This window comes from Carettochelys insculpta, chromosome 11, assembly GCF_033958435.1.
Source record: "Carettochelys insculpta isolate YL-2023 chromosome 11, ASM3395843v1, whole genome shotgun sequence".
Taxonomy (NCBI): Eukaryota; Metazoa; Chordata; order Testudines; family Carettochelyidae; genus Carettochelys; species Carettochelys insculpta.
The window spans coordinates 49,404,982-49,427,876 of NC_134147.1; the positions used below are offsets into that span (position 1 = coordinate 49,404,982).

The 22,895-nt window shown below is 58.0% G+C and overlaps 1 protein-coding gene across 2 annotated transcripts; it reads right to left on the reverse strand.

The window, feature by feature from the left end:
- Positions 1-602: 602 nt before the first annotated feature.
- On the reverse strand, positions 603-20,949 carry CCDC71 (coiled-coil domain containing 71). Of its 2 annotated transcripts, XM_075005356.1 has the most exons (3): positions 3,456-3,660; positions 2,808-2,876; positions 603-2,252 (listed from the first exon to the last, which is right to left on the reverse strand). In XM_075005356.1, the coding sequence occupies exon 3, from the start codon at positions 2,192-2,194 to the stop codon at positions 1,004-1,006; it is 1,191 nt and encodes a 396-aa protein (XP_074861457.1). In that variant the 5' UTR covers positions 2,195-2,252; positions 2,808-2,876; positions 3,456-3,660; the 3' UTR covers positions 603-1,003. The 2 variants fall into 2 exon arrangements, with proteins under 2 accessions (XP_074861457.1, XP_074861456.1); XM_075005355.1 differs by lacking the exons at positions 2,808-2,876; positions 3,456-3,660 and adding an exon at positions 20,876-20,949.
- Positions 20,950-22,895: the final 1,946 nt, after the last annotated feature.

Sequence of the window (22,895 nt, forward strand, 5' to 3'; positions counted from 1 at the left end):
CTCAATGCATTCAGAATCGCAGCAGGGCAGTTCTCAGCCCAACCCTAGCGCTGCCGAGCCCTTGAAAGCTCAGCAGCAGCCAGGCGGTGAGGAGCTGGACAGGAAATATCAAGCACCCGTCACTTGCCAGCCCCCTATCTTGGGTCAACCACCCACTCTCCATTCACTTCTTCAGTTGACAAGCAGGGGCTCAGAGCAGCCTGCTCACCATGCTCCTTGGCAGCAAACGCACCGTGAGGTTAGCTTTCCTGTTCCTGGCCAAAGGGGGCTGCCCCAGTTCCACCAGACTCACTCACTGCCAGCAGCCCAAGGAGCTCACTCCTACTTTGCACTGGCTTTGTAAAAGCCATCTGAACAGAGCAGGCCTAACCTCAGCTACTAGTGGGAAGTCTGCATCCCACGTGGTATTTGCAGAGACAAGTGCCTGCCTCTAAGCTTGCCTGCTTCTGAGCTTCTCGGCCACAGCAGACAGGTAACACCACTGACGATGGGACAGGAGCCCTGGCACCCTCTGACAAAGGACTGAGTGAAGAGCAGGTAAAAACCCAAGCGAGACCGAACCCAGCGCCGAGGGCGGGGGAAGCGTGTCTTCAGACAGCCGCAGGGCACCAGGGCTGATACACAGATATATAATAAAGTTATAAAATTTGATCAAAATAAAAACCAACAAATGTACAGCTTGCCAAAGAGCAAATATCACAGTGCATCACCGTCGTGAAGAAGTCAGAGGCTCGCCACGGTGCCATGGCTGCAAAGCACAGCCCAGGCCGCTGGCACGTGGCTCTCCTCAGCTCGGGGGGCTGGGCGGCGGCGGCCCCTCTTTCTAACCATGGGTTTGCACTCGCACAGTTCAGCTCCGCCTGAGGTTGCCAGGCAGCAGCAGCACAAGCTGTCCAAAGTCCACAGAGGTTGGGTATGACACTGTGCCAGACACTAGGACTCAGCTCCCCAGCCTGGCCTGCGGTTCCCACTGCCACACCTAAAAGTGACGACACGAGGGAGCTCAGGGGGCGCTGTGGGAGTGGGGCAGCGGCTGGATTCTGATGACAGGGGACAGGTTAACCCTAAGGATCTCCTGGGCTCTCCTCCGCACTTCGTCATCAGAAGAAAAGCCGTCCACCTTAATGGCCCGGGACTCCAGCAGGCTGGGAGTGCTCCAGACTGGCACAGTACTCTTCTCTCTCCGCTCCGGTGCTTCTTTCACCTCCTCCGCTCTTTTCCTTTTCTGCCCCACGGCTGCCTGACTGCTACTGTCTTTCCAGTCCCCCCTCCCCAGTGGCACTTCCCTGGCTGGATTTTTCACGGCCCTGGCCTGCGGCCCCCCACTGCAGCTCTGGGGGGAACTGTTCAGCACCCGACCGTTCAGGATGCCGGCTGCTTTGCACGCATTACGCTCCTTCAGCACCCCGCCTTTGGCCCCCTTCAGCAGCTGCACAGTCAGCGCAGCAGAATCGGGCACTTTCTTAACGAAGCGTTTATAGCCTTTGGGGTCGAGCTGCGCCGCCAACAGCTTGGCGCTCCTGCTCGAAGCACCCGGCCTCGTGGCACTTGATGCCGTCAAGAGCTTAAGGTCCGAGGGTGCGACACCAAGATGACCCTGTTTGTGTTTGGACTCCAAACAGGAGGCTGTGGCTTTCAGCGGGACCAGGGCTTCCAGCACCACCGAGAGGCGCACGGCGGGGTGCACGTCGGGGTACGTGTTCGTGGGGAAGCCCACAGCCGAGGCCTGCGACGTGCCCGACCTTGTCTCTTTCAGCGAGCTCAGCAGCAGGTTTGTGGAACTACCTTTCGGTACAGGTTTGGCGGGGGCAGTGGGAGAACTGAGGGAAGCGCCTGCAAGTGTCCCAGGCATCTCCGCCGGCGCTGCGGGGCCTTTCGCCAGAGCTGTAGTCCAGTCGGAGGCAGCAGCCCTGGCGTGGGAACTGCTGTGTGTGCTCTGCTGTGTCTGGCCGGGCAGGTCCGCTGTGCAGGAGCTGTACCCGTAGACGTCCTTGCTGCGTAAGATTGTGGGCTGGTAGCCTTCCTCCCTGAGGCCTTGCAGAAAGGCCACCAGCTGGGTCTCAGTGTCCGAAAGGTCTTTGGACATGGGGTTGAAAACTCTGAGAGCTTCCTCCAGGGCTTTCTGTCCTGCAGAAGAGATTCGGGACCAAGAATGGACAGCTTTTTCTTCCACATTGCTCACCTCAATATTCATGGCATTAGGCCAGGAACTTCCAAGAGGTCCAACCTCCTTGAGAATCAGAACTTGACACCTCAAAGGAAAAGAGAAGTCAGTTAGCACAACCCAAACATCAGCCTCCGCGCTTCTACAGCACAAGTGCACAGAGCACCGAGATTTTACAGCCAGCCATCATCTAGCCAGACCTCCTGCGCGACACGGTCCAGAGCGCGTCGCCCAGCCTCACCATTTGGGGTTCAACTACCACCCCTCTTTCAGAAAGGCCTGCAAGTGACAGACAATCCACCCCAACTGCTAGGGCAGCTGTGCCAGCGGTGAAATGCCCTCACTGCAGTGTGAGTTTGGTGCACGTCAGCCTGCGGTCACTGGCGCTCTCTGCTCTGCCGGCTAGCTCACAGAAGTCTGCCCCCTGCCGAGCGCTACCAGACCAGGATCGACCCATCTCAGCCTCTCCCTCAGCAGGCAGAGGCTGAGCTCCTCGGATCTCTCACGAGAGGGCGAGTTTCTCTCCAACACTGTGACCATTCTCCGCTCCACTTTTCCAACAGCCTTGCTGACGTACGGCCACCAGACCTGGATCCTGTTCCAGGAGAGGTCTCACTCGAGTCATACACCAAGGCTGACTGACCTCCTTCCTCCAGCCCCATTTACACAACCATCTGCCACGAAAACGGCTCTTCATCCAATGCCTCTCACGCTGCAAAGACAACACAAAACTGGTTCTCAGTAAGGCAAGAAACCCCAGCAGAAGCCTGGCTACGATGACGGAAGTAACGCACTGGTGCTGGGAGCACACGGGGCTGAAGGCCTTGAGCAGCACTTAGCTACCCATGGAGGGAGAGCTGCGTAAGGACACAAAACCGGAAAGGAGCCAGGACGACCGAACACTGGGCTGGAACAGGAGGAGAACTGAAGTCATCTGATGTTAGACCCCAGGCTGAACTCACTATAGATACAACAGGCTTCAAATGCCACAGCTTGAAATGGCAACTAACAGCGCTCAGCAATGGTGAGAAGCAGGGTGCATAAAAATCTCTGCCTTTTAAAATTAAAGCACTGGATTTTTTAATTGAACTTTATTTTTTTAAATTGTTAATAAAATGCAAAATGTCTCATTTCAAAACCACGGTTACAATCCAATCTTAGCATGAACATGCTAAACCTACGCTTATGGTATCACCTGAATGAACATACAGCTCTAGTCTGTCCAGCCTAATCGCTGGCTATTGCTTCTTGAAACTTCTGGGCTTTCGATTTCTCAGCAGACAAAACTCACATGTGTAAAACCAGACACAAGCTGGATTGCACTGATGTTGTTCTGTGGTTCTGTGGTGGTGGAGATGGGCCCTGCAAGGCAGAGGAGAGGGCTAAGGCATTGTCCGAAAGACAGAGAGACAACAGAGAGGAAAGGACGGCTGCAGCGCAGAAAGGAACAGCGGAGTGGACTGCAAACAAAAAGGAAAGATGTTATTCAGCTCGCACAGCTTCCTGTATCTCCCACATTTTTTGCCACACAACAGCTCTCCTGCATTCTGGGTACAAGAGAGACCCTACCTGGGAACGGTTGCATGATATTTGTTCCCCGGGGGAAAAAAAAACAAAAACGTACCACATGTAAGCAGTGCAGCAAAAGGATGCAGGTCCTAGCTGCAAGAATGAAACATCGTTAGGAAACATGCATATTGGGAGAAAATGGGGTGGATGAAGATGTGGCTGAAGAACAATGCAGAGCAAGGTTGTAACGCACCATTCTTCAAAACTCCCTCCAAGTCTTGTGGGGTAAGTGTGATATGACAAGTAAAATCCCAAGCTGTTTGCTGTACTGGATGTGGCTAGAAAAAAAAAGGCTTTCGTTTAGCTAATCTTTACGGCTTGATTAATCCGTTAACTAGCTGTCGAATCTATCACCCAAGTATACGATACAGAAAGCTGCAGTAAGAGAAATCTGGAGTTGCCAACTGCCACTGGGGTCACTTTCTATCACACAGCACATGCCCCTTCTTTTGAGGTGTCATGGCCACAGGCCAGAAGAGTGATGCCGTACGTCTAGCCTCAATTTTACTGCGCCGTCAGTCAGCACTCCCAAGGGAGCCCCAGTCTCTGCTTGTTTTCTCAAAAGAACAGAAGTGCCTGTGAGTTCAAAGGGGCTTACCCCAAAACTAAGAGCACTTTAAACACAGTCTAAGTCTAAGGGTGATTTGGAATTGGATCTGCGCCCCTCCTGAAAATACGGGAACGATTAACTGAATGCAGGAGTGCAAGGAATAAGAACATAAGAATGGCCATACTGGGTCAGACCAAAGGTCCATCCAGCCCAGCATCCCATCTGCCGACGGTGGCCAATGCCAGGTGCCCCAGAGAAGGAGAACAGAAGACAATGATCAAGTGATTTATCTCCTGCCATCCATCTCCTGCCCTTGTTCAGAAGGCTAGGGGCACCATACTTTATCCCTGGCTAATAGCCATTTACGGACCTAACCTGCAAATATTTATCAAGCTCTTTTTTTAAACCCTAATAGAGTCCCGGCCTTCACAGCCTCCTCCGGCAAGGAGTTCCACAGGTTGACTGTGCGCTGTGTGAAGAAAAATTTCCTTTTATTAGTTTTGAACCTACTACCCATCAATTTCATTTGGTGTCCCCTAGTTCTTGTATTATGGGAAAAGGTAAATAATTTTTCTATATTCACTTTCTCCACACCATTCATGATTTTATATACCTCTATCATGTCGCCCCTCAATCGCCTCTTTTCCAAACTGAAAAGTCCCAGTCTCTCTAGCCTCTCCCCATATGGGACCCGTTCCAAGCCCCTAATCATCTTAGTCGCCCTTTTCTGAACCTTTTCTAATGCCAATATATCTTTTTTGAGGTGAGACCACCTCTGCACGCAGTACTCAAGATGTGGGCGTACCATAGTTTTATATAGGGGAAGTATGATATCTTTTGTCTTATTATCGATCCCTTTTTTAATAATTCCTAACCTCCTATTTGCCTTACTAACTGCCGCTGCACACTGCGTGGATGTCTTCAGAGAACTATCCACTATAACTCCAAGATCCCTTTCCTGATCTGTCGTAGCTAAATTTGACCCCATCATGTAGTACGTGTAATTTGGGTTATTTTTTCCAACATGCATTACCTGACACTTACCCACATTAAATTTCATTTGCCATTTTGCTGCCCAATCACTCAGTTTGCTGAGATCTTTTTGTAGTTCTTCACAATCTGTTTTGGTTTTGACTGTCCTGAACAACTTGGTGTCATCTGCAAACTTGGCCACCTCACTGCTTACCTCATTTTCTAGATCATTGATGAACAAGTTGAACAGGATCGGTCCCAGGACTGACCCCTGGGGAACACCACTAGTTACCCTCCTCCATTGTGAAAATTTACCATTTATTCCCACCCTTTGTTTTCTGTCTTTTAACCAATTCCCGATCCATGAAAGGATCTTTCCTCCTATCCCATGACCGCCTAATTTACATAAAAGCCTTTGGTGTGGGACCGTGTCAAAGGCTTTCTGGAAATCTAGGTATATTATGTCCACTGGGTGCCCCTTGTCCGCATGTTTATTAACCCCTTCAAAGAATTCTAATAGATTAGTTAGACACGACTTCCCTCTGCAGAAACCATGCTGACTTTTGCCCAACAATTCGTGCTCTTCTACGTGCCTTGCAATTTTATTCTTTACTAGTGTTTCTACTAATTTGCCTGGTACTGATGTTAAACTTGTGTTTAAAGTGTTCAAAGTCATTTTCGCATTCTATTCCAGGATCCCACTTAGGAGACTTACAGACTATCTGCAACAACTTCAGAGTCATCCATGCATTGCTCCTTTCAGCAGCCACGCTGCAAATAACCCTATTCCAAACAACAAAGTATCAGTAGCAAGGAAAAGACTCCAGGGGATGGGTTCGCAGTCAGGCCCATCAAATACAAACAAGACAGCACAGAAGAGAGATCGCTCACGTTTATGCCACAAATTCTCCTTTTCGCATGAACAAGCAACATCCCTATTTCCATGGCTGAGTGCTTACGAGCAGGCTGCGCTCCACTGGGTAGAGCAGACACTGGTAGACGATACAGAGTGGCTACGTCTACACATAGGAAAAACCTCAAAATGGCCATGCTAATGGGCAAATCAAAGAATACTAATGAGGTGCTGAATATTCATTTCAGCGCCTCATTAGCATGCTGCCAGGCACAGCCCTTTGAAAGTGCCACGTTTCACTTGTGCGCGGCTCGTCTACCCGGGGCCCTTTTCGAAAGGACCCCGCAGACTTCAAAAGCCCTTCACAGGAATTTTTTGCAGGGTCCTTTTGAAAAGGGCCCCCGTGTAGATGAGCCGCGCGCGAGCGAAATGCAGCACTTTCAAAGTGCTGTGGCTGGCAGCATGCTAATGAGGCGCTGAATATTCATTTCAGCGCCTCATTAATATTCTTCCATTCGGCCATTAGCATGGCCATTTCGAAGTTTTTCCTAAGTGAAGACATGGCCAGTCAGAGAAGAAACTTGAAGAGTGAGAAAGAAATACCGCGGGAAATTTGTCAGTCACTGCCTTGATGGAAGGAGCAATGTACATCATGATTCAGTGACAACAGAAGATGGGACTGCTCATCTTTCAGAGAGAAGGCTTAAATCCAGAAATCCCCACACAACAGAAGATTGAAAAGAAAGGGTTGTGAAAGTGGTAACCAACGGCGAGCAAGAATTCTTCTGTCCTGGCCCTGGTTTGGTCACAGACACTGTGCAAGCATAAGAAGATGCTCGGAAGGAGAAAGGGTAAGATGCTCCTTAATAACATAGGACTGCATTACCCACTTTGTGCATCTCTTCGCCAAAGGCTTAAGTATGTCTTCTCCAGGAACACAAGAACACACTGAAGTTGCAAAACGCTGACATTAGAGCCATTTTGCTGCTTCTTCACTGAAGAGAGCAGGGCGAGCTGAGCAAATTCTCCCTCGAGGCGTCCAGTGGGATTCAGTGGTTGCTTGTTTTGAACAATTTATTAATTGGTCTGACACAGGAAACTTTTTTGAGGGAAACAGTTACAAAACAGATGGAAGGATCTCACCCAAGACATCTGATGCTGGAATGAAGAGGAATGTTGCTGAACCCTAGATCCCAACAACTCCAGAGAACTTGCTGCTGCCTTGCTCGTGCTATTGACACTTGGAAGGCGCTTCAAAAGCGATCGACGGAAGAAATCCCTCACCAGACTGTAACACTGCAGGCACTAGAGCAGCATGTGGCTCGAACCCTAACTCCGCCTCGTTTCCTTGTGAACATTCTCGACCCCAGAAGAAAGCAGACACTGAACTTCTGATGATGCTGCTGCTGCCAGCCTGGGCATCTCAAAACCCTCCCTCGGCTCTGCCATCATAGTACATTTCAGGACTAGAGCAAAACCACGTTGTCAGTCCACGTTTACTGACGATTTTGTGAACAGAGTCACCCCTGTCCCGAATGGGTGGGAATCATTTGCCAGGCACTTGGAAGAGTTCCTTCCATGGCCAAGCCATCTTTCCCAGCCGTCGCTGCTGTGGCAGGACAGAGCGAATGCTTCCATCCTTTGGCATTAGTCGCTCAAAGCTCAGAAGTCGACTGGGAATTGAAAAAGCAGGAAAACTCGTAGTTGTCTGGTTTGACAGTTGGGGCGGTGAAGATGAGGGCTAACCGTAGATGTTTGAAGGGCACCGCACAGTCAGAGTTCTGAGGACTGAGACAGTGAGTAAAGTCTGGATATTAAAAAATAAAATTTAAGGACGGTCATTAGCCAGCAATTCATGAGGCTGCTGCAACTGCAAATGTGAAACATTCATGCAACATATTTTATTAAACTCAGTCTTAAGTAAGTGCTGCTGTGAACCGTCGTTCTGTGTTTATCAAACGTTCCCTCCAAAGCAGCTGCAGGCCGGAGGCAGGCAAGGGAAGCAGCAGCAGCAGCATCCTGGCGATGGCAATGGCGAGACGCGCCCATGGCAGCAGACAGATTGCACAGGTACGCTCACACCCACAGCCTCCTTCCGGAATTACTGTTGCGATTAGCACTGAGGAGCCTTTGCCACAGACCACAGAGATGAGCTCTGCCCCCAAAAGCATCTAACCCCACTATAAAATGAGACCCACCAGCAGGATTTAGAGCACGGTAACCTGGTGTGCTCTGAGATGTTTTGTTTCCGTCGGCCATCCACACGCACGCCCCACCCCCCCAAACTCCCAATGGCCACGGTTCACCATTCCTGGCCAGCAGGAGCTGCAGGATTGGGAACAATGGGATCCCACCAGTGGATTACCCTGACGGGTTGCCTGCCAAAGGTTGCCCAGCCCTGAGCTAGACAGATGAATAGCACAAGGGAACAATGAGACCACATGGGCCAGTGCAATCAGCAGGGGCTCTGCAAACCAGCAGCTGAACTGCTGTTGATGTTTTTGGCAGATGTCATGGCAAAGGAGGGCTGGGAAGGGGAGGGAGGAACAGAGAAGGAGAAAGCACATGCAGGCAGTGGTGCTGACCTCGGGCTCAGTGTGAGATGGAAGCTGACAGCCAAGCAGGGAAGGAGATGGGCTATGAAGGCAGGTGAAGACAAGGAGCTTGTGGCCGACAGGGAGAGAAGCGGGAGCCAGTGGATGGATGTCTAAACTGCCACAATGGGAGCACTCTGCCGACATCCCGGTCTCCCTCGTTCCTTGAGGTGGATGGGCCAAGCACTGGGCAAGCCTCGCCCGACCGAAGAGACGCAAATGTGTCACACAACTTGTGCATCTTTGGCTGCCAAGTCTTGGCTGTCTAGACATAGCCCAACAGCCGCGGAACAGGCTGCAGAGCATTCAGCCAGCGTCTGGAAGCTGCACTGCAGCAGGAGCAAATGTGGCCAGCACACCGACCTGTGTGTTTCAGAAATGCCCTTTTCATGCAAAGGGCCCGGGGCGCTTTCTGGCCCGCACAGCCTTACTCAGCTACGTTTACGGACATGAAAAGAAATGCCGCACTGATGCCATGAACACGGACACGCCCAGAGGTACTTCATTTAACTAACAGCACAGACTCTTGCTGCACCCCACGGCCAGGCGATGGAAACCCTGTAATGCCACATGCACCCCCCGGCATGGGGAATCTGGGTTCTGTCGATAGACGGCCCCAAAGGAGCAATTTAAAGCACCAGCAGGACAAACCCTTGGGCCAGGCTCAGGCACCTGCGATGCATCTGAGGGCTCCGGAACAAAGGGTCCCACAGAGAAGCAGAGCTGATAACCGGACATTCTGCAGGTGTGATCGGTGAGCAGAAAGGATTTAGCTCCCCAGGAGGAGGCACGCAGGCGGGTTGTGAGGCAGCCGTGGGCTGAAGGCCACAGAGGAGTACACATAGAGACAACCTGCTCGGAAAGAAACCCGCTGGAAACCTCCCCAGGGCAGCGCTCCCCAGAGCGTGATACACACGAGGGTTTCAAGGGGCACATGGACGGCAAGTGACTGCAAATCAGGAGGAAGCCCTGGGCGAGGGGGTACGCCGCTATGGCCAAAGCCCCAAAGGGGCACAGGTACGTTCTCCCTTTGGGAAGCACTACCCTAGGACAAAGCTGTCCCTGCCCTTGGGCCCTCCTGCATTTCACTCTCATTAGAAGCTCAGCGAGGCGCACGCTCCTGACCGATGGACACGAACAGCCATCTCCTCGGGCGTGCTGGAAAGCAACTGGGGGCAGGACCACCTTCTCCAACTGCGCCTTGGGCATGGCTGCCCGGGTGGTCAGGAGCCAGGCTGGAGATCTGAGGTGTGGGCCGTCCCGTCCTACCCAGAGAGCGTTGAGCACCGGGGTGTGCAAGACGTGGCCATGGTCCGGGTCCGGCCTGCCGACCCTTTTAATTTGGCCCCTGAGGCCCCTAGGAGCTGGGGGGGTTGGGTGCTGCCCCCTACCCCGAGTCAAATGGCTCCGCTAGCACTGGCTGGAAGTGGGCAATGAGAGGAGAGCAGAGAGAGCTCGCTGGGAGCAGGGCAGTGCAGCACAACTCCTTTGCTCCCACTGGTCAGTCGCCAGCCCACAGAAGCAGCACGAAACCGGCTCATGGGAGCTGAGACGTTTGCCTTGGGCAGGGACGGTGCAGCACCGTTTCTCAGCTCCATAGGCTGTTCTCCCACCAACAGGAGCTGGGAGATTTTGCTGAGGCAGGAAGTGAGCGACGCCTCCCTCCGGTGCAAAGAGCCAGGCGACCAGCCCAACCAGTGGGGGGCTGCTGGAGTGCGCTGCTGGCCAGGGGCTGCTCAGGTAAGTGCCCCCCGGCAGGCGCTACCTTGGGCACTGCACCCCAACTCCCTCCCAGAGCCCGCGCTGGCTCCGACACCCTCCCCCCGGCCAGAATCCTCCCCCACCTCAGACCCTGTGCAACTCCCCACAGGCAGACTCCAACCTGCGACCTCTGTGCCTGTAGAGCGTGAGCTAAAGGCCAGCTGGCTCCCAATCCCTCGCCCCAGGTCACTGCCCTCTGCACCCTCCTCCTCCTGTGCCAGCCCACAAGTCCCTCAGACCCCGTACCACTCCTACATCCCTCTCCCAGACCAGAAACTCTTCCTGTACCCACAACCCTGAGACCAGCACCCCAATACTCTGCTCCAGGCCACAACCTCCTCTGCCAGCCAGACCCCACACCCTGAGCTCCTTCTTGCACCCAACCTCCATCCCAGACCCTGCACCACCTCCGCCATCAGAAAGGGCTGCCCTTGACCACTCACCAAAATCTTAAGAGTGGCCCCCATCAAAAGTTATTGCCCCCATGGGATGTAGCGGCTGAGAATCCACACAAAAGCACAACCCACTGCTACCTAACAGCACTTCTTGGGCCCAATGTCCCAGCCACAGAACCAAACTGCGCACAAGAGCCCAGGGCATTGGGAAAGACAAGCGCAAATGAGCAGCTCACCACCGAGGAATTCTACAGAAAGATACAGCCAAAAGAGAGCCCACCGCTGAAGGTCCATACAACGTCGGTGACAGCCATTTGGGTGGACCTGCAGAATGAGCAACTGTGATGGAGTGGGGGGAGTGCATGTGTGAGCCAGGCTGGATGTGAGAGACAAGCAGAGCAGCTCCCAGTGGCTAAGGATGACCCTGGGGCTACAACTGGCAGGTAACACCTCTGCCCTGAACAAAGAGGAGGGAGGAGCCGAGCTGGTTTTTGAATCGGGGGCGGCAGTCAGAGGCTCGGGGAAGAGGAGCTGGAAGGCAGCCAGCCTGAGGAGGGGGAAAGCTACACCCCAGAGGGGCACCCCTCGGGGTCTTCTCCCCAGGACGGGTTGGAAGGACTGTCTCTGGCTGCTGCACTGACGCTTCTGTGAGAAACTGGGCATCTGTCGCCTAATAAACCTCCTGTTGTACCTGCTGAGTGAGAGTCACTCCTGCCAGCCGACGGGGTGCAGTGCAGGGAGACCCCTGAACCCCATCACACTGGTGTCAGGAGTGGGATGCACTGCACCCACGGATGAGCTCCCAGCAGTGGCTGTCTGAGCACAAGAGAAGGAAGGAGCCTCACAAGAGCCAGAGGTGGAACAGAGCAATTCCTGCAGCTGCTGCTGGTGAGTGGATACCCCGGGAGACAGCGAGAAGATGGATTATACCCGACTCCTGAAGGCAGAGCTAGCGGGGCTGTGCAGAGAGAGGGGCCTGACCATGGGGAAGGTGACCAAGGCCCAGCTGATTGCACAGCTGGAAGAGAATGACCGATCCGGGGGGCAGAGCCTGTCCCGGCAGAAAGTGGCCGGTCAGCCTTGGGAAGCGTTTCTCCGACAGGAGCAGGGGTTCGACGCCGTCAGAAAGATGCGGCGCCCGCCAGGTCGCGCTCAGCTAGCGGTGGTCCATCGCGGGCAGAGTCCCCCGCTGCAGAACTGCGACGGCTGGAGCTCGAGGTGAGATTAAAGGAACTGGAAGCCCAGGAACGGGAAAGAGAAAGTGAGCACCAGGAACGAGAAAGAGAGAGTGAGCACGAGCGCCAGCTACAAGAGAGACAGCGGGAGGAGAGAGAGCGAGATCGGGAGCATGCGCGGGCCATGGCAGAGGCGAGACGCCAAGAGGCCCCAGCTGCGGTAAGCGGGGAGAGGGCCAGACGGCTCGGGATGGCCAGTCACTTGGAGGCGCGTGTGCTGGCCCAGTGTCAGGACCCAGGGGACATGGACGAGTTCCTTACCGCCTTTGAGTGAGCCTGTGAGTTGCATGAGGTTCCCCCAGCTGAGTGGCTCCGGCACCTCACCCCCTTGCTGGGCCAGAAGGCCGCAGCGGTGCTCAGCCAGCTGGAGGGGCTGCAGCCTGGGGACTATGAACGGGTCAAACAGGCCCTGCTGCATAAGTTCGGGCTGACTCTGGAGACGTACAAGAAGTTGTTCCAGGAAGCGCAAAAGAGGCCAGAGGAAACCCATGTAGATACAACCGCCCGCCTGAGGCAATACTACCGGAAGTGGGTGTTCGGGATGGGAGTCCAGTCCGTAGAGGACCTGATCGAGCTGGCAGTCGTGGAGCGATTCGACGAGATGTGCTCACCTGACCTGAGGGTGTGGCTTGTGGACCGGAATCCAGGGGACTCACACGATGCAGGGAAACTGGCAGATGACTTCACAAACAGCCGAGCCAGGTTTGAGAGGGAGTCCCGGAGAGACCGAGAATCTCAGAGAGACCGGTTCCTGACCGTACGACAGAGGGGACCACCTCTTGGGCAAGCCCAGGAAAGAGAGGCCGGCCACCCACCCCCCAGAGAGCCAAGCAGAGCCTGGACAGAGCAGCCGGCCCGAGGGACACAAGAAGACCCGGGCTGTTATCGCTGTGGGCGAAAGGGGCATAGAGCAGCCCAGTGCCCCAAGCTCCCAGACAGGTTGAGCAGGCCGGGGGGTCATGGAGTCAACTGGGTGGAGTCCCAGAAGCCAGAGGGGCTGGCAGCCAAGGCGGGTGGTGCTGACAATGGGCACTCGGATTGGGCCGAGTCCGCCCCACAGACCAGCTCCTCAGGGGGACCAAATGCTCAGAGGTCAGTTTACAGAGTGGGGGCGGCAATGCCTCTGTGGAGCAAGCGTCTCAAACACCTCGAGGTAGACGGGAAAAAGCTCACAAGGTTCTGGGACACAGGCGCTGACGTGACACTGGCCCGACCCGGGGTGGTGGCACCAGGCTGCATGATACCCGATTCCCACCTGACGATAACAGGAATTGATGGGACCCCTTTCAAGGTGCCCATGGCGAGGGTGCACCTGAAATGGGGGAAGAAGGAAGGCCCCAAGGAAGTGGGCGTGCACAGCCATTTGCCGGCAGATGTACTGATGGGGGCTGACCTGGAGAACTGGCAAGGTGAACGCCCTCGTGCCCTGGTCCTCACCCGTAGCCAAAGAAAATGAGGGGTGCGCTCCCCAGATTCAGGGGTACAGGCCCAGCCAAAGTCACAGGAGCCACAGGGGCCAACCCTGAGAGAAAGGGGGCCCCCAAAAACCAGATCTCACAGGCCAGGAGTGCTGGAGCAAGGCAGGGATGGGGAAGTAGCATCCGCCCCTGCCCCAGCCGAAGAATTTCAGGCAGAGCAGCAGAGAGACCCCTCCTTGCAGAAGCTGAGGGAACTGGCCAGTCTCAGCCCAGCTCCACAGCTGTAGGAGGGCTGCAGGGAGAGATTCCTGTGGGAAAAGGGATTCCTGTACCGGGAATGGGCTCCCAGATGCAAAGCGGAGCCATGGAAGGTACAGAGGCAACTGGTGGTTCCCCAAAAGCACCAGCGCAGGTTGCTGTACCTAGCCCATGATATCCCGCTCGCAGGACACCAGGGGATCCACCGCACCAGGAGAAGGTTGTTACAGAACTTTTTCTGGCCAGCAATCCCTGCCAGAGGGTGGGGAAGAGCCGGGACAAGGGGAAAGCTGCCCTGAGGCCACTGCCCATCATAGAGGAGCCTTTCCAGAAAGTGGCTATAGATATAGTGGGACCCTTCAGCAAGGCAACGCCTTCGGGGAAGAAATATATTTTGGTGGTGGTAGATTTTGCCACGCGATACCCAGAAGCAGTGGCCTTCACCTCTATCAACGCTGACACCGTGGCGGATGCACTGCTGTCCATTTTCAGCAGAGTGGGGTTCCCCAAGGAGGTCCTCCCAGATCAGGGGTCCAACTTCATGTCGGCCCTATTGCAAAGCTTGTGGGACAAGTGTGGGGTCCAGCACACCGGGGCCACAGCCTACCACCCGCAGACCAATGGGCTGGTGGAGAGGTTCAATGGGACTCTGAAGCAGATGCTGAGAACCTTCATGAATCAATACCCCCATGACTGGGACAAGTACTTACCCCACCTGCTGTTTGCATACAGGGAGGTGCCCCAGGAATCCACGGGGTTCTCCCCGTTTGAGCTGCTGTACGGAAGGAGGGTACGGGGACCCTTGGACTTGCTCAGAGAAGAGTGGGAGGGGACGGCCTCTCCTGAAGGGGAGTCAGTGGTACAGTATGTACTGTCCTTCCGGGAAAAACTCACCGAGCTCATGGGCCTGGCCAGGGAGAAGCTCTCCATTGCCCAAAGGAAGCAAAAGGTCTGGTATGACCGTAACGCCAGGGCCCGAGCCTACGCCACCGGGGACCAAGTGATGGTCCTTGTACCTGTGCGGCGGAACAAGCTGCAAGCGGCCTGGGATGGGCCCTTCAAGGTCATCAAACAGCTAAATGACGTGAATTATGTGGTGGAACTGTCAAACCAGGCCCACAGCCACCGGGTCTATCATGTGAACATGATGAAACCTTACTGGGACAGACAGAACTTGGCACTGGGAGGGGCAGGGGGATGATCCCTTGGTGGATTTGCTCACAAGGACTGGAGCCGGCTCCTTGCTGGAGTCTATTCCCCTCTCAGACCAGCTGACCCCTGCCCAGCAGACGGAGATCAAGGAGGTGCTGCATTTGCATCAACAGCTGTTCTCTGACAGAACCGGACGCACTGACCTGGCTGTCCACCGAATAGAGACAGGCACCCACGCCCCTATCAAGTGTGTGCCATTCAGAGCCACAGGGAAGACAGCTCAGGACATAGAGCGGGAGGTTGAAGACATGCTGGCTCTGGGGGTGATCCAACCCTCGTCCAGCCCCTGGGCCTCTCCCGTGGTGTTAGTCCCTAAAAAAGATGGGTCTGTTCGGTTTTGTGTGGACTATCGCAAGCTTAACGCCATCACTGTATCGGACGCCTACCCCATGCCCAGGCCTGATGACCTTTTAGACAAGCTGGGGGGAGCCCGTTACCTCACCACCATAGACCTCACCAAGGGGTACTGGCAAGTGCCGTTAGACCAAGATGCCCGGCTCAAGTCGGCTTTCATCACCCCTGTGGGGCTCTACGAGTTCCTGGTCCTGCCCTTTGGCCTCAAGGGGGCACCCGCTACCTTCCAGCGTCTGGTGGACCAGCTACTGAAAGGGATGGAGAGCTTTGCCCTGGCTTACATGGACGACATTTGCATCTTCAGCCAGACGTGGGAGGACCATATGTCCCAGGTCAAGCAGGTGCTGGACCAACTCCAGAAGGCCGGGCTGACTATCAAGGCAGGGAAGTGCAAGGTGGGAATGGCTGAGGTGACCTACCTGGGCCACAAGGTGAGCAGCGGCTGCTTAAAGCCAGAGCCAGCTAAAGTGGAGGCTGTCAGAGATTGGCCCACACCCCAGACTAAGAAGCAGGTCCAGGCCTTCATTGGGAGGGCGGGGTACTACCGGAGGTTTGTGCCCCACTTTAGCTCCATCGCAGCCCCCCTCACGGAGCTGTGTAAAAAGGGAAAGCCTGACAAGGTGGTCTGGACCGAGCAGTGCCAAGAGGCCCTCTGCACGCTGAAGGAGGCTCTGGTCAGGGCCCCAGTGCTGGCAAATCCAGACTTCAACAAGCCCTTCCTGGTGTTCACCGATGCCTCAGACGTGGAGCTGGGGCTGTGCTAATGCAGGTGAATGACAAAGGGGAGAAACACCCCATCGTGTACCTGAGTAAGAAGCTGCTGCCCCAGGAGCAGAACTACGCGGCCATAGAGAAGGAATGTCTGGCCACGGTGTGGGCGCTGGGGAAGCTGCAGCCGTACCTGTTTGGACGGCGTTTCACCGTGTACACCGATCACTCACCCCTGACCTGGCTGCATCACATGAGAGGGGCCAACGCCAAGCTCCTGCGGTGGAGTCTGCTCCTGCAGGACTACGACATGGGGGTGGTCCACGTCAAGGGGAACAACACCACCATAGCCGATGCCCTGTCACGCAGGGAGGGCCCCGAACTTCCCCAGGTCACTGGCTAAGTGACCCCGCTCAGTTCGGTCTGGAAGGGGGGAGAGATGTGATGGAGTGGGGGGAGTGCATGTGTGAGTCAGGCTGGATGTCTGAGGCTAGCAGCAGCTCCCAGTGGCTAAGGATGACCCTGGGGCTACAACTGGCAGGTAACACCTCTGCCCTGAACAAAGAGGAGGGAGGAGCCGAGCTGGGTTTTGAATCGGGGGCGGCAGTTAGAGGCTAGGGGAAGAGAGAGCTGGGAGGCAGCCAGCCTGAGGAGGGGGAAAGCTACACCCCAGAGGGGCCCCCCTCAGGGTCTTCTCCCCCAGGACGGGTTGGAAGAACTGTCTCTGGCTGCTATGCTGTCGCTTCTGGGAGAAACTGGGCATCTGTTGCCTAATAAACCTTGTGTTGTACCTGCTGAGTGAGAGTCACTCCTGCCAGCGGACGGGGTGCAGTGCAGGGGGACCCCTGAACCCCATCAGAGCAACGAATGAAAAATGAAGGCCCTGGTATTCGGCATGATGGATGGTTAAACAGGAGAGGCAGATGCCACAGAGAATGGGTAGGTGATATAGTAGATTGGTGCAGAGCTGGTCTACAGAAAGTAAGCCAGTCCCCACCGGGCAGGGAAAGAGAGAAGGAAATAGTGAGGGATGCATCAGACACCAATGGGCGCTGAGCCCCTGGCTGTTGAGGAGGAGGAGGAAATGAAGGTCCTGCAGATCCCAACCACGAGTGACTCCACTCCCACGGTGCAGTGAACCACCCCGAACGCTGGCGAGCTCTCCCCACGCCAGACTCCAGGAGGTGGAGGCAGCCTTCACAAGGCACAGGCTGAGCCCAGAGGAGCCTGTGCGGCCAGTGGGACAGACCCACTTTCTCCTCAGCGTGAGGAAAATCTCTCCACCAATCACTGAGAACCATAATCGCTGTCTGTGCCAGGGCAAGGTGGGAAAGCCACCCCGCCCCGGGGAAAGCACCATGATGGGGCGGCCTCGCACTGTGCAGGTACCAAATGCACAGGGTTAGGAGTGGAGCAGAAGCAGCAGGGACAGGCGGGATCAGCACACAAATGACATGCGCTCCCCCGGGTAGGCTGCCCCGCCCCTGCCCTACACGATTCCAGCAGGCCCTGACTCTCTCATACTGGGGCCGTATCTGCAGTTTGCTGGGCCAGGTGTCCCAGTGCCCTGCCTGAGGGCGCAAGCAGCACAGGGACAGAGGCACTGAACTGCTGCGTGTTTCTTCCATTGCCTCTTTGCCATTTTTTATGCCTGCCTGTAGAACTGCAGCAGCACAATGAAGGTGATGTGGCAGAACCTCAGAGGAAGACCAGAGACCTGCTCCTACCCAGAACTGCCCCTGACTACTTGGGGGTGTCCCCCGCAGCGGACAAGCAGCACCACGAGTCAGGAGTGATGGCAGCAGTATTAGTGGGACATCCGTACCACACTGTGTTTGGTGCAGACACGCGTCAAAGGAGGTTTGAAAGCTGGTCTATCCCTCCCCGGAGAAAGGCCTAGCTCCCCATCACCTCCAGTGTCTTCCCCCGACTCCCGCATCTGCCCCACTCTACGCCCAGCCTTTCACAACAAGCCCAAATCTGACTGACTCTCGCAATACAGACGTCTGGGTCACTACTAACTTGGGGGACACGTGCCTGGGAACAGGGGGGCTGAGGACTGCTCTGGGCGATGGGTGGCCCACCCCATGAAGGATCTTTTTGGGATATAAAGCAGGAGACAAGCAATGAAGGTGGGGAACAGGGTAGAGATGAAGGCCCCCAAAGTGGGGCAAAAACTTGAAATAAAAACCCTGGGGAAATGGGGCTGGGCCGCAGGACAGTTGTGTGCGGCTGGAGGAGTGGGGCAGCTGGAAGAGCTGGGGGCAAGGCTGAGATCCACAGGGAAATTGAGGGATAAGGCTGGAGGAGTCAGGCCAGCAAAGGAGCTGAGAAGTGGGGCTGGGCCAGGGACAGGACTGCCGGGGGAGGGGGCTGAAGGGCAGGTCAGTGAGGTGGGGCTGGAGCTGGGGGATGGGTCAGGGGCGGGGCCGGGCGAGGAGCTGGCCGGGCAGAGAAGCCATGAGGTGGAGCAGGGGCAGGGCCAGAAGAGCAGGGAGCGGAGCGTGGGAAGGAGCGAGGTGGCGGAGTGGGGCGGGGTTGGAGGGGCGGGGCAGTGGGGCAGGGCCGGAGGAGCTGGAGTTGCACGGGGGCGGGGTCGGAGGACCAGGGAGCGGGGTCTGGGAAGGGGCGAGGTGGGGGAGTGGGGCGGGGCCGGAGGAGCTGGAGTAGGACAGGGGGCGGGGTTGGAGGAGTGGGGGGCGGGGCAGTGGGGCAGGGCCGGAGGAGCTGGAGTTGCACGGGGGCGGGGTCGGAGGACCAGGGAGCAGGGCCTGGGAAGGAGCGAGGTGGGGCAGTGGGGCGGGGCCGGAGGAGCTGGAGTAGGACAGGGGGCAGGGTTGGAGGGGTGGGGGGCGGGGCAGTGGGGCAGGGCCGGAGGAGCTGGAGTTGCACGGGGGCGGAGTCGGAGGATCAGGGAGCGGGGCCTGGGAAGGGGCGAGGTGGGGCAGTGGGGCGGGGCCGGAGGAGCTGGAGTAGGACAGGGGGCGGGGTTGGAGGGGCGGGGCAGTGGGGCAGGGCCAGAGCAGCTGGAGTTGCACGGGGGCGGGGTCGGAGGAGCAGGGCCTGGGAAGGGGCGAGGTGGGGGACTGGGGCGGGGCCGGAGGAGCTGGAGTAGGACAGGGGGCGGGGTTGGAGGGGCGGTGGGGCAGGGCCGGAGGAGCTGGAGTTGCACGGGGGCGGAGGAGCAGGGAGCAGGGCCTGGGAAGGGGCGAGGTGGGGGAGTGGGGCGGGGCCGGAGGAGCTGGAGTAGGACAGGGGGCGAGGTCGGAGGAGCGGGGGGTGGGGCAGTGGGGCAGGGCCGGAGGAGCTGGAGTTGCACGGGGGCGGGGTCGGAGGAGCAGGGAGCAGGGCCTGGGAAGGGGCGAGGTGGGGCAGTGGGGCGGGGCCGGAGGAGCTGGAGTAGGACAGGGGGCGGGGTTGGAGGGGCGGGGGGCGGGGCAGTGGGGCGGGGCCGGAGGAGCTGGAGTTGCACGGGGGCGGGGTCGGAGGATCAGGGAGCGGGGCCTGGGAAGGGGCGAGGTGGGGCAGTGGGGCGGGGCCGGAGGAGCTGGAGTAGGACAGGGGGCGAGGTCGGAGGAGCGGGGCAGTGGGGCAGGGCCAGAGGAGCTGGAGTTGCACGGGGGCGGAGTCGGAGGATCAGGGAGCGGGGCCTGGGAAGGGGCGAGGTGGGGCGGGGCCGGAGGAGCTGGAGTAGGACAGGGGGCGGGGTTGGAGGAGCGGGGGGCGGGGCAGTGGGGCAGGGCCGGAGGAGCTGGAGTTGCACGGGGGCGGAGTCGGAGGATCAGGGAGCGGGGCCTGGGAAGGGGCGAGGTGGGGCAGTGGGGCGGGGCCGGAGGAGCTGGAGTAGGACAGGGGGCGGGGTTGGAGGAGCGGGGGGTGGGGCAGTGGGGCAGGGCCGGAGGAGCTGGAGTTGCACGGGGGCGGAGTCGGAGGATCAGGGAGCGGGGCCTGGGAAGGGGCGAGGTGGGGGAGTGGGGCGGGGCCGGAGGAGCTGGAGTAGGACAGGGGGCGGGGTTGGAGGAGCGGGGGGTGGGGCAGTGGGGCGGGGCCGGAGGAGCTGGAGTTGCACGGGGGCGGGGTCGGAGGACCAGGGAGCGGGGCCTGGGAAGGGGCGAGGTGGGGGAGTGGGGCGGGGCCGGAGGAGCTGGAGTAGGACAGGGGGCGGGGTTGGAGGGGCGGGGGGCGGGGCAGTGGGGCAGGGCCGGAGGAGCTGGAGTTGCACGGGGGCGGGGTCGGAGGACCAGGGAGCAGGGCCTGGGAAGGAGCGAGGTGGGGCAGTGGGGCGGGGCCGGAGGAGCTGGAGTAGGACAGGGGGCGGGGTTGGAGGAGCGGGGGGCGGGGCAGTGGGGCAGGGCCGGAGGAGCTGGAGTTGCACGGGGGCGGGGTCGGAGGAGCAGGGGGCGGGGTTGGAGGAGCGGGGGGCGGGGCCAGAGGAATGGGAGTAGGGCAGGGGGCGGGGCCGGAGGAGCAGGGGGCGGGGTTGGAGGAGCGGGGGGCGGGGCCGGAGGAATGGGAGTAGGGCAGGGGGCGGGGCCGGAGCCTAAAGGGGGCTGGGCGGGAAAAGTGGGGAGGGGCCGGAGGAGCGGGAGTGGGACGGGGGCGGGGCCAGAAGAGCAGGGGGCGGGGCCTGGAAGAAGGGCGAGGCAGGGGGCGTGGCCGGAGGAGCTGGAGTAGGACGGGGGCGGGGTTGGAGAAGCGGGGGCGTGGCCGGAGGAGCTGGAGTAGGGCGGGGCGGGGCGGGGGGCGGGGCCGTGGCCCTTGCCCTCGGGCCCGGCCGGCGGCAGCGCGAAGTCGGCAGCGCTCCCGCCAGGGCCCGGCTCAGACCAACCTACCGGCCGTCGCGGAGCTCGCACCCGCCGCTACGCCGCCGTCGCTCCAACATGGCCGCCTGCCGAGCGCCGGAAGTGCCCCCGCTTCCGCTTCCGGACCGCTGACTCAGCCCCGCCCCGTCTCCACGGCCCCGCCCCCTTTGCCCCACCCACCATGAGCCCCCACCCCCTCACCCAATGAACACGCGTGATGCACCACTGCCCCCCCAGGCTCCACCAGCCATGAACTCTTGACCCCCCAGGGCCCCTGCCCCTTACTCCAGCACCCCCTTTCCTCACCGCCCCTCAGGGGCCCTCAGCACCCTGCCAGTCACCCCACTGTGGGGCCTCCTCCCCTGGACACCCAGTGCGCCCCGCCCTGAGCCCTCCTCGGCCCCAGGGGTCTGCCCGCACCTCCAGTGGCACTCCCAGCCACCCTCCCTCGCCTGCTCCACGGCCCCCAGCGCCCCTCAGAACCCTTAGCAGATACTCAGCCCCCAGCAGCTCTCCCTGCGAGAGACTGACCACTAAAGTCCCCCAGTTCTTCCGTCGGCAGCTTCTCTGGCCCGTCCAGAAATCCCCCCGTATTTCGGGACGATCCCTCCCCTCAGCAGCGCCCCAGCCCTTCACTGCCCTCCTCCTTCAGGGAACCCAGCACCTGGCCAGTGATGCTCCTCTTTCAGGAACAGCTACAGAACCGCTGACATCGACTTCCCACGCTCACCCCTCCTCTGTCCCTCTCCATCACCCCAGGCCTGAGCCACTCCCCTCCTACGCGTCACACACAGCACCCTTGAGTTGTTGGTTCACCCCACACCCTCACTCACTCTGCCCATATGGAGCCGACAGTCTCTGCTTCCGAATGTATCCTCTCAGCCGCCTCAGTGCCACCCCTGGAGTCACCAGCATAACCCACAACTGCTCCTGCCTGTTGCATGCCAAGTCACCCCTGCCTACCCCATCTCACTGCAGCCCGAAAATCCCCTTGCCCGGTCAGTCTGGATTCTGAGACTAGGAAGAAAGGCATGTGTAGTTCCCAGGGCTGACACATGCAAGTTCCCCACAGCAAAGCAGGGGCTCATCGCATGGGCCCCAGAAATACAGAGACCAGAGCAAATCAATCTAGGCACAAAAGAAGTTGCGGTGAGGGGCAGAGGCGCAGATGGAGAATACCAATCCCTGCAGTCAGGTCAGAGGAACATTTGGTTCTGCTCTATGTAACCCCAGCCACAGCCCTTTTGTCTTCATTTTGTTTCTGCAGCCATGTCTACACTACAGCCCTCAGAGCAACAGCCCAGCTATAGCACAAGCACCAGTGCCCTGCCAACACCCCCATGCCCACCTGACGCCATCCACAACACTGCTTTGCCAGCGAAATGGCTCTTGATCAGCAAAGCGTTTTTTCACAGCCAGACTGACAAAAGCTTTACCAACAAAAGCGCTGCTGTAGACTCTGCCGAGGAATGCTCATGTGCGTGTGGGACAGCACAGTACCGCCAGGAAGATAGCGTTCCTCAGTCCACTCCCTGGTTCTTCCGCTTCCCATCTGTCCACCCATCCAGTCGTCTGTGGATATTGGATATGGCCCTGTTAGAGGAGTCACGGGCAGTGCCTGGCCATCCCAAAGCTGGCCAGTATTGCTGGGTGTCTGTGGCGAGTGGAGACCCAGGGGCCTTGTCCTTTCCCTTTTCTCACAACAGCTTGAGAGCCTGGCACGGCAGTGACTGAAGACACGGCGCAGTCACAGGACTAAAGTTTGGCTGCTGGGGGCTGTCGGGGGCAGGGTGTACCCTGCTGAGAAATAACTAGACTCTTGCTGGCGTGTCCCCACATGCTTTTGGCAAGAGGGTCTGGGTCTGAGGTGAATCATAGAAGAGTAGGACTGTGTAGCCAGACAAAGTCTCCCCCTTACAAGCCAGCTTGCTCGCTGCCGCCGCCCACCGAGGAGCACACAGGGCACGGAAATGGCTGCTGACAGCACAGTCTTTGATGCCCTCATTGAGGCCCAGATATGCTGGCTTATCGTGACCCTGAGAAGCAGAAA

What these genes read in the sequence shown, in the direction of transcription:
- CCDC71 (XM_075005355.1), bottom strand. Translation starts at nt 20,925, where the DNA reads ATGTTGGAGCGACGGCGGCGTAGCGGCGGGTGCGAGCTCCGCGACGGC. An exon ending in TGCGAGCTCCGCGACGGCCG is followed by an intron (nt 2,253 to 20,875) that starts GTAGGTTGGTCT and finishes TTTTCCTTTGAG; the next exon opens with GTGTCAAGTTCTGATTCTCA.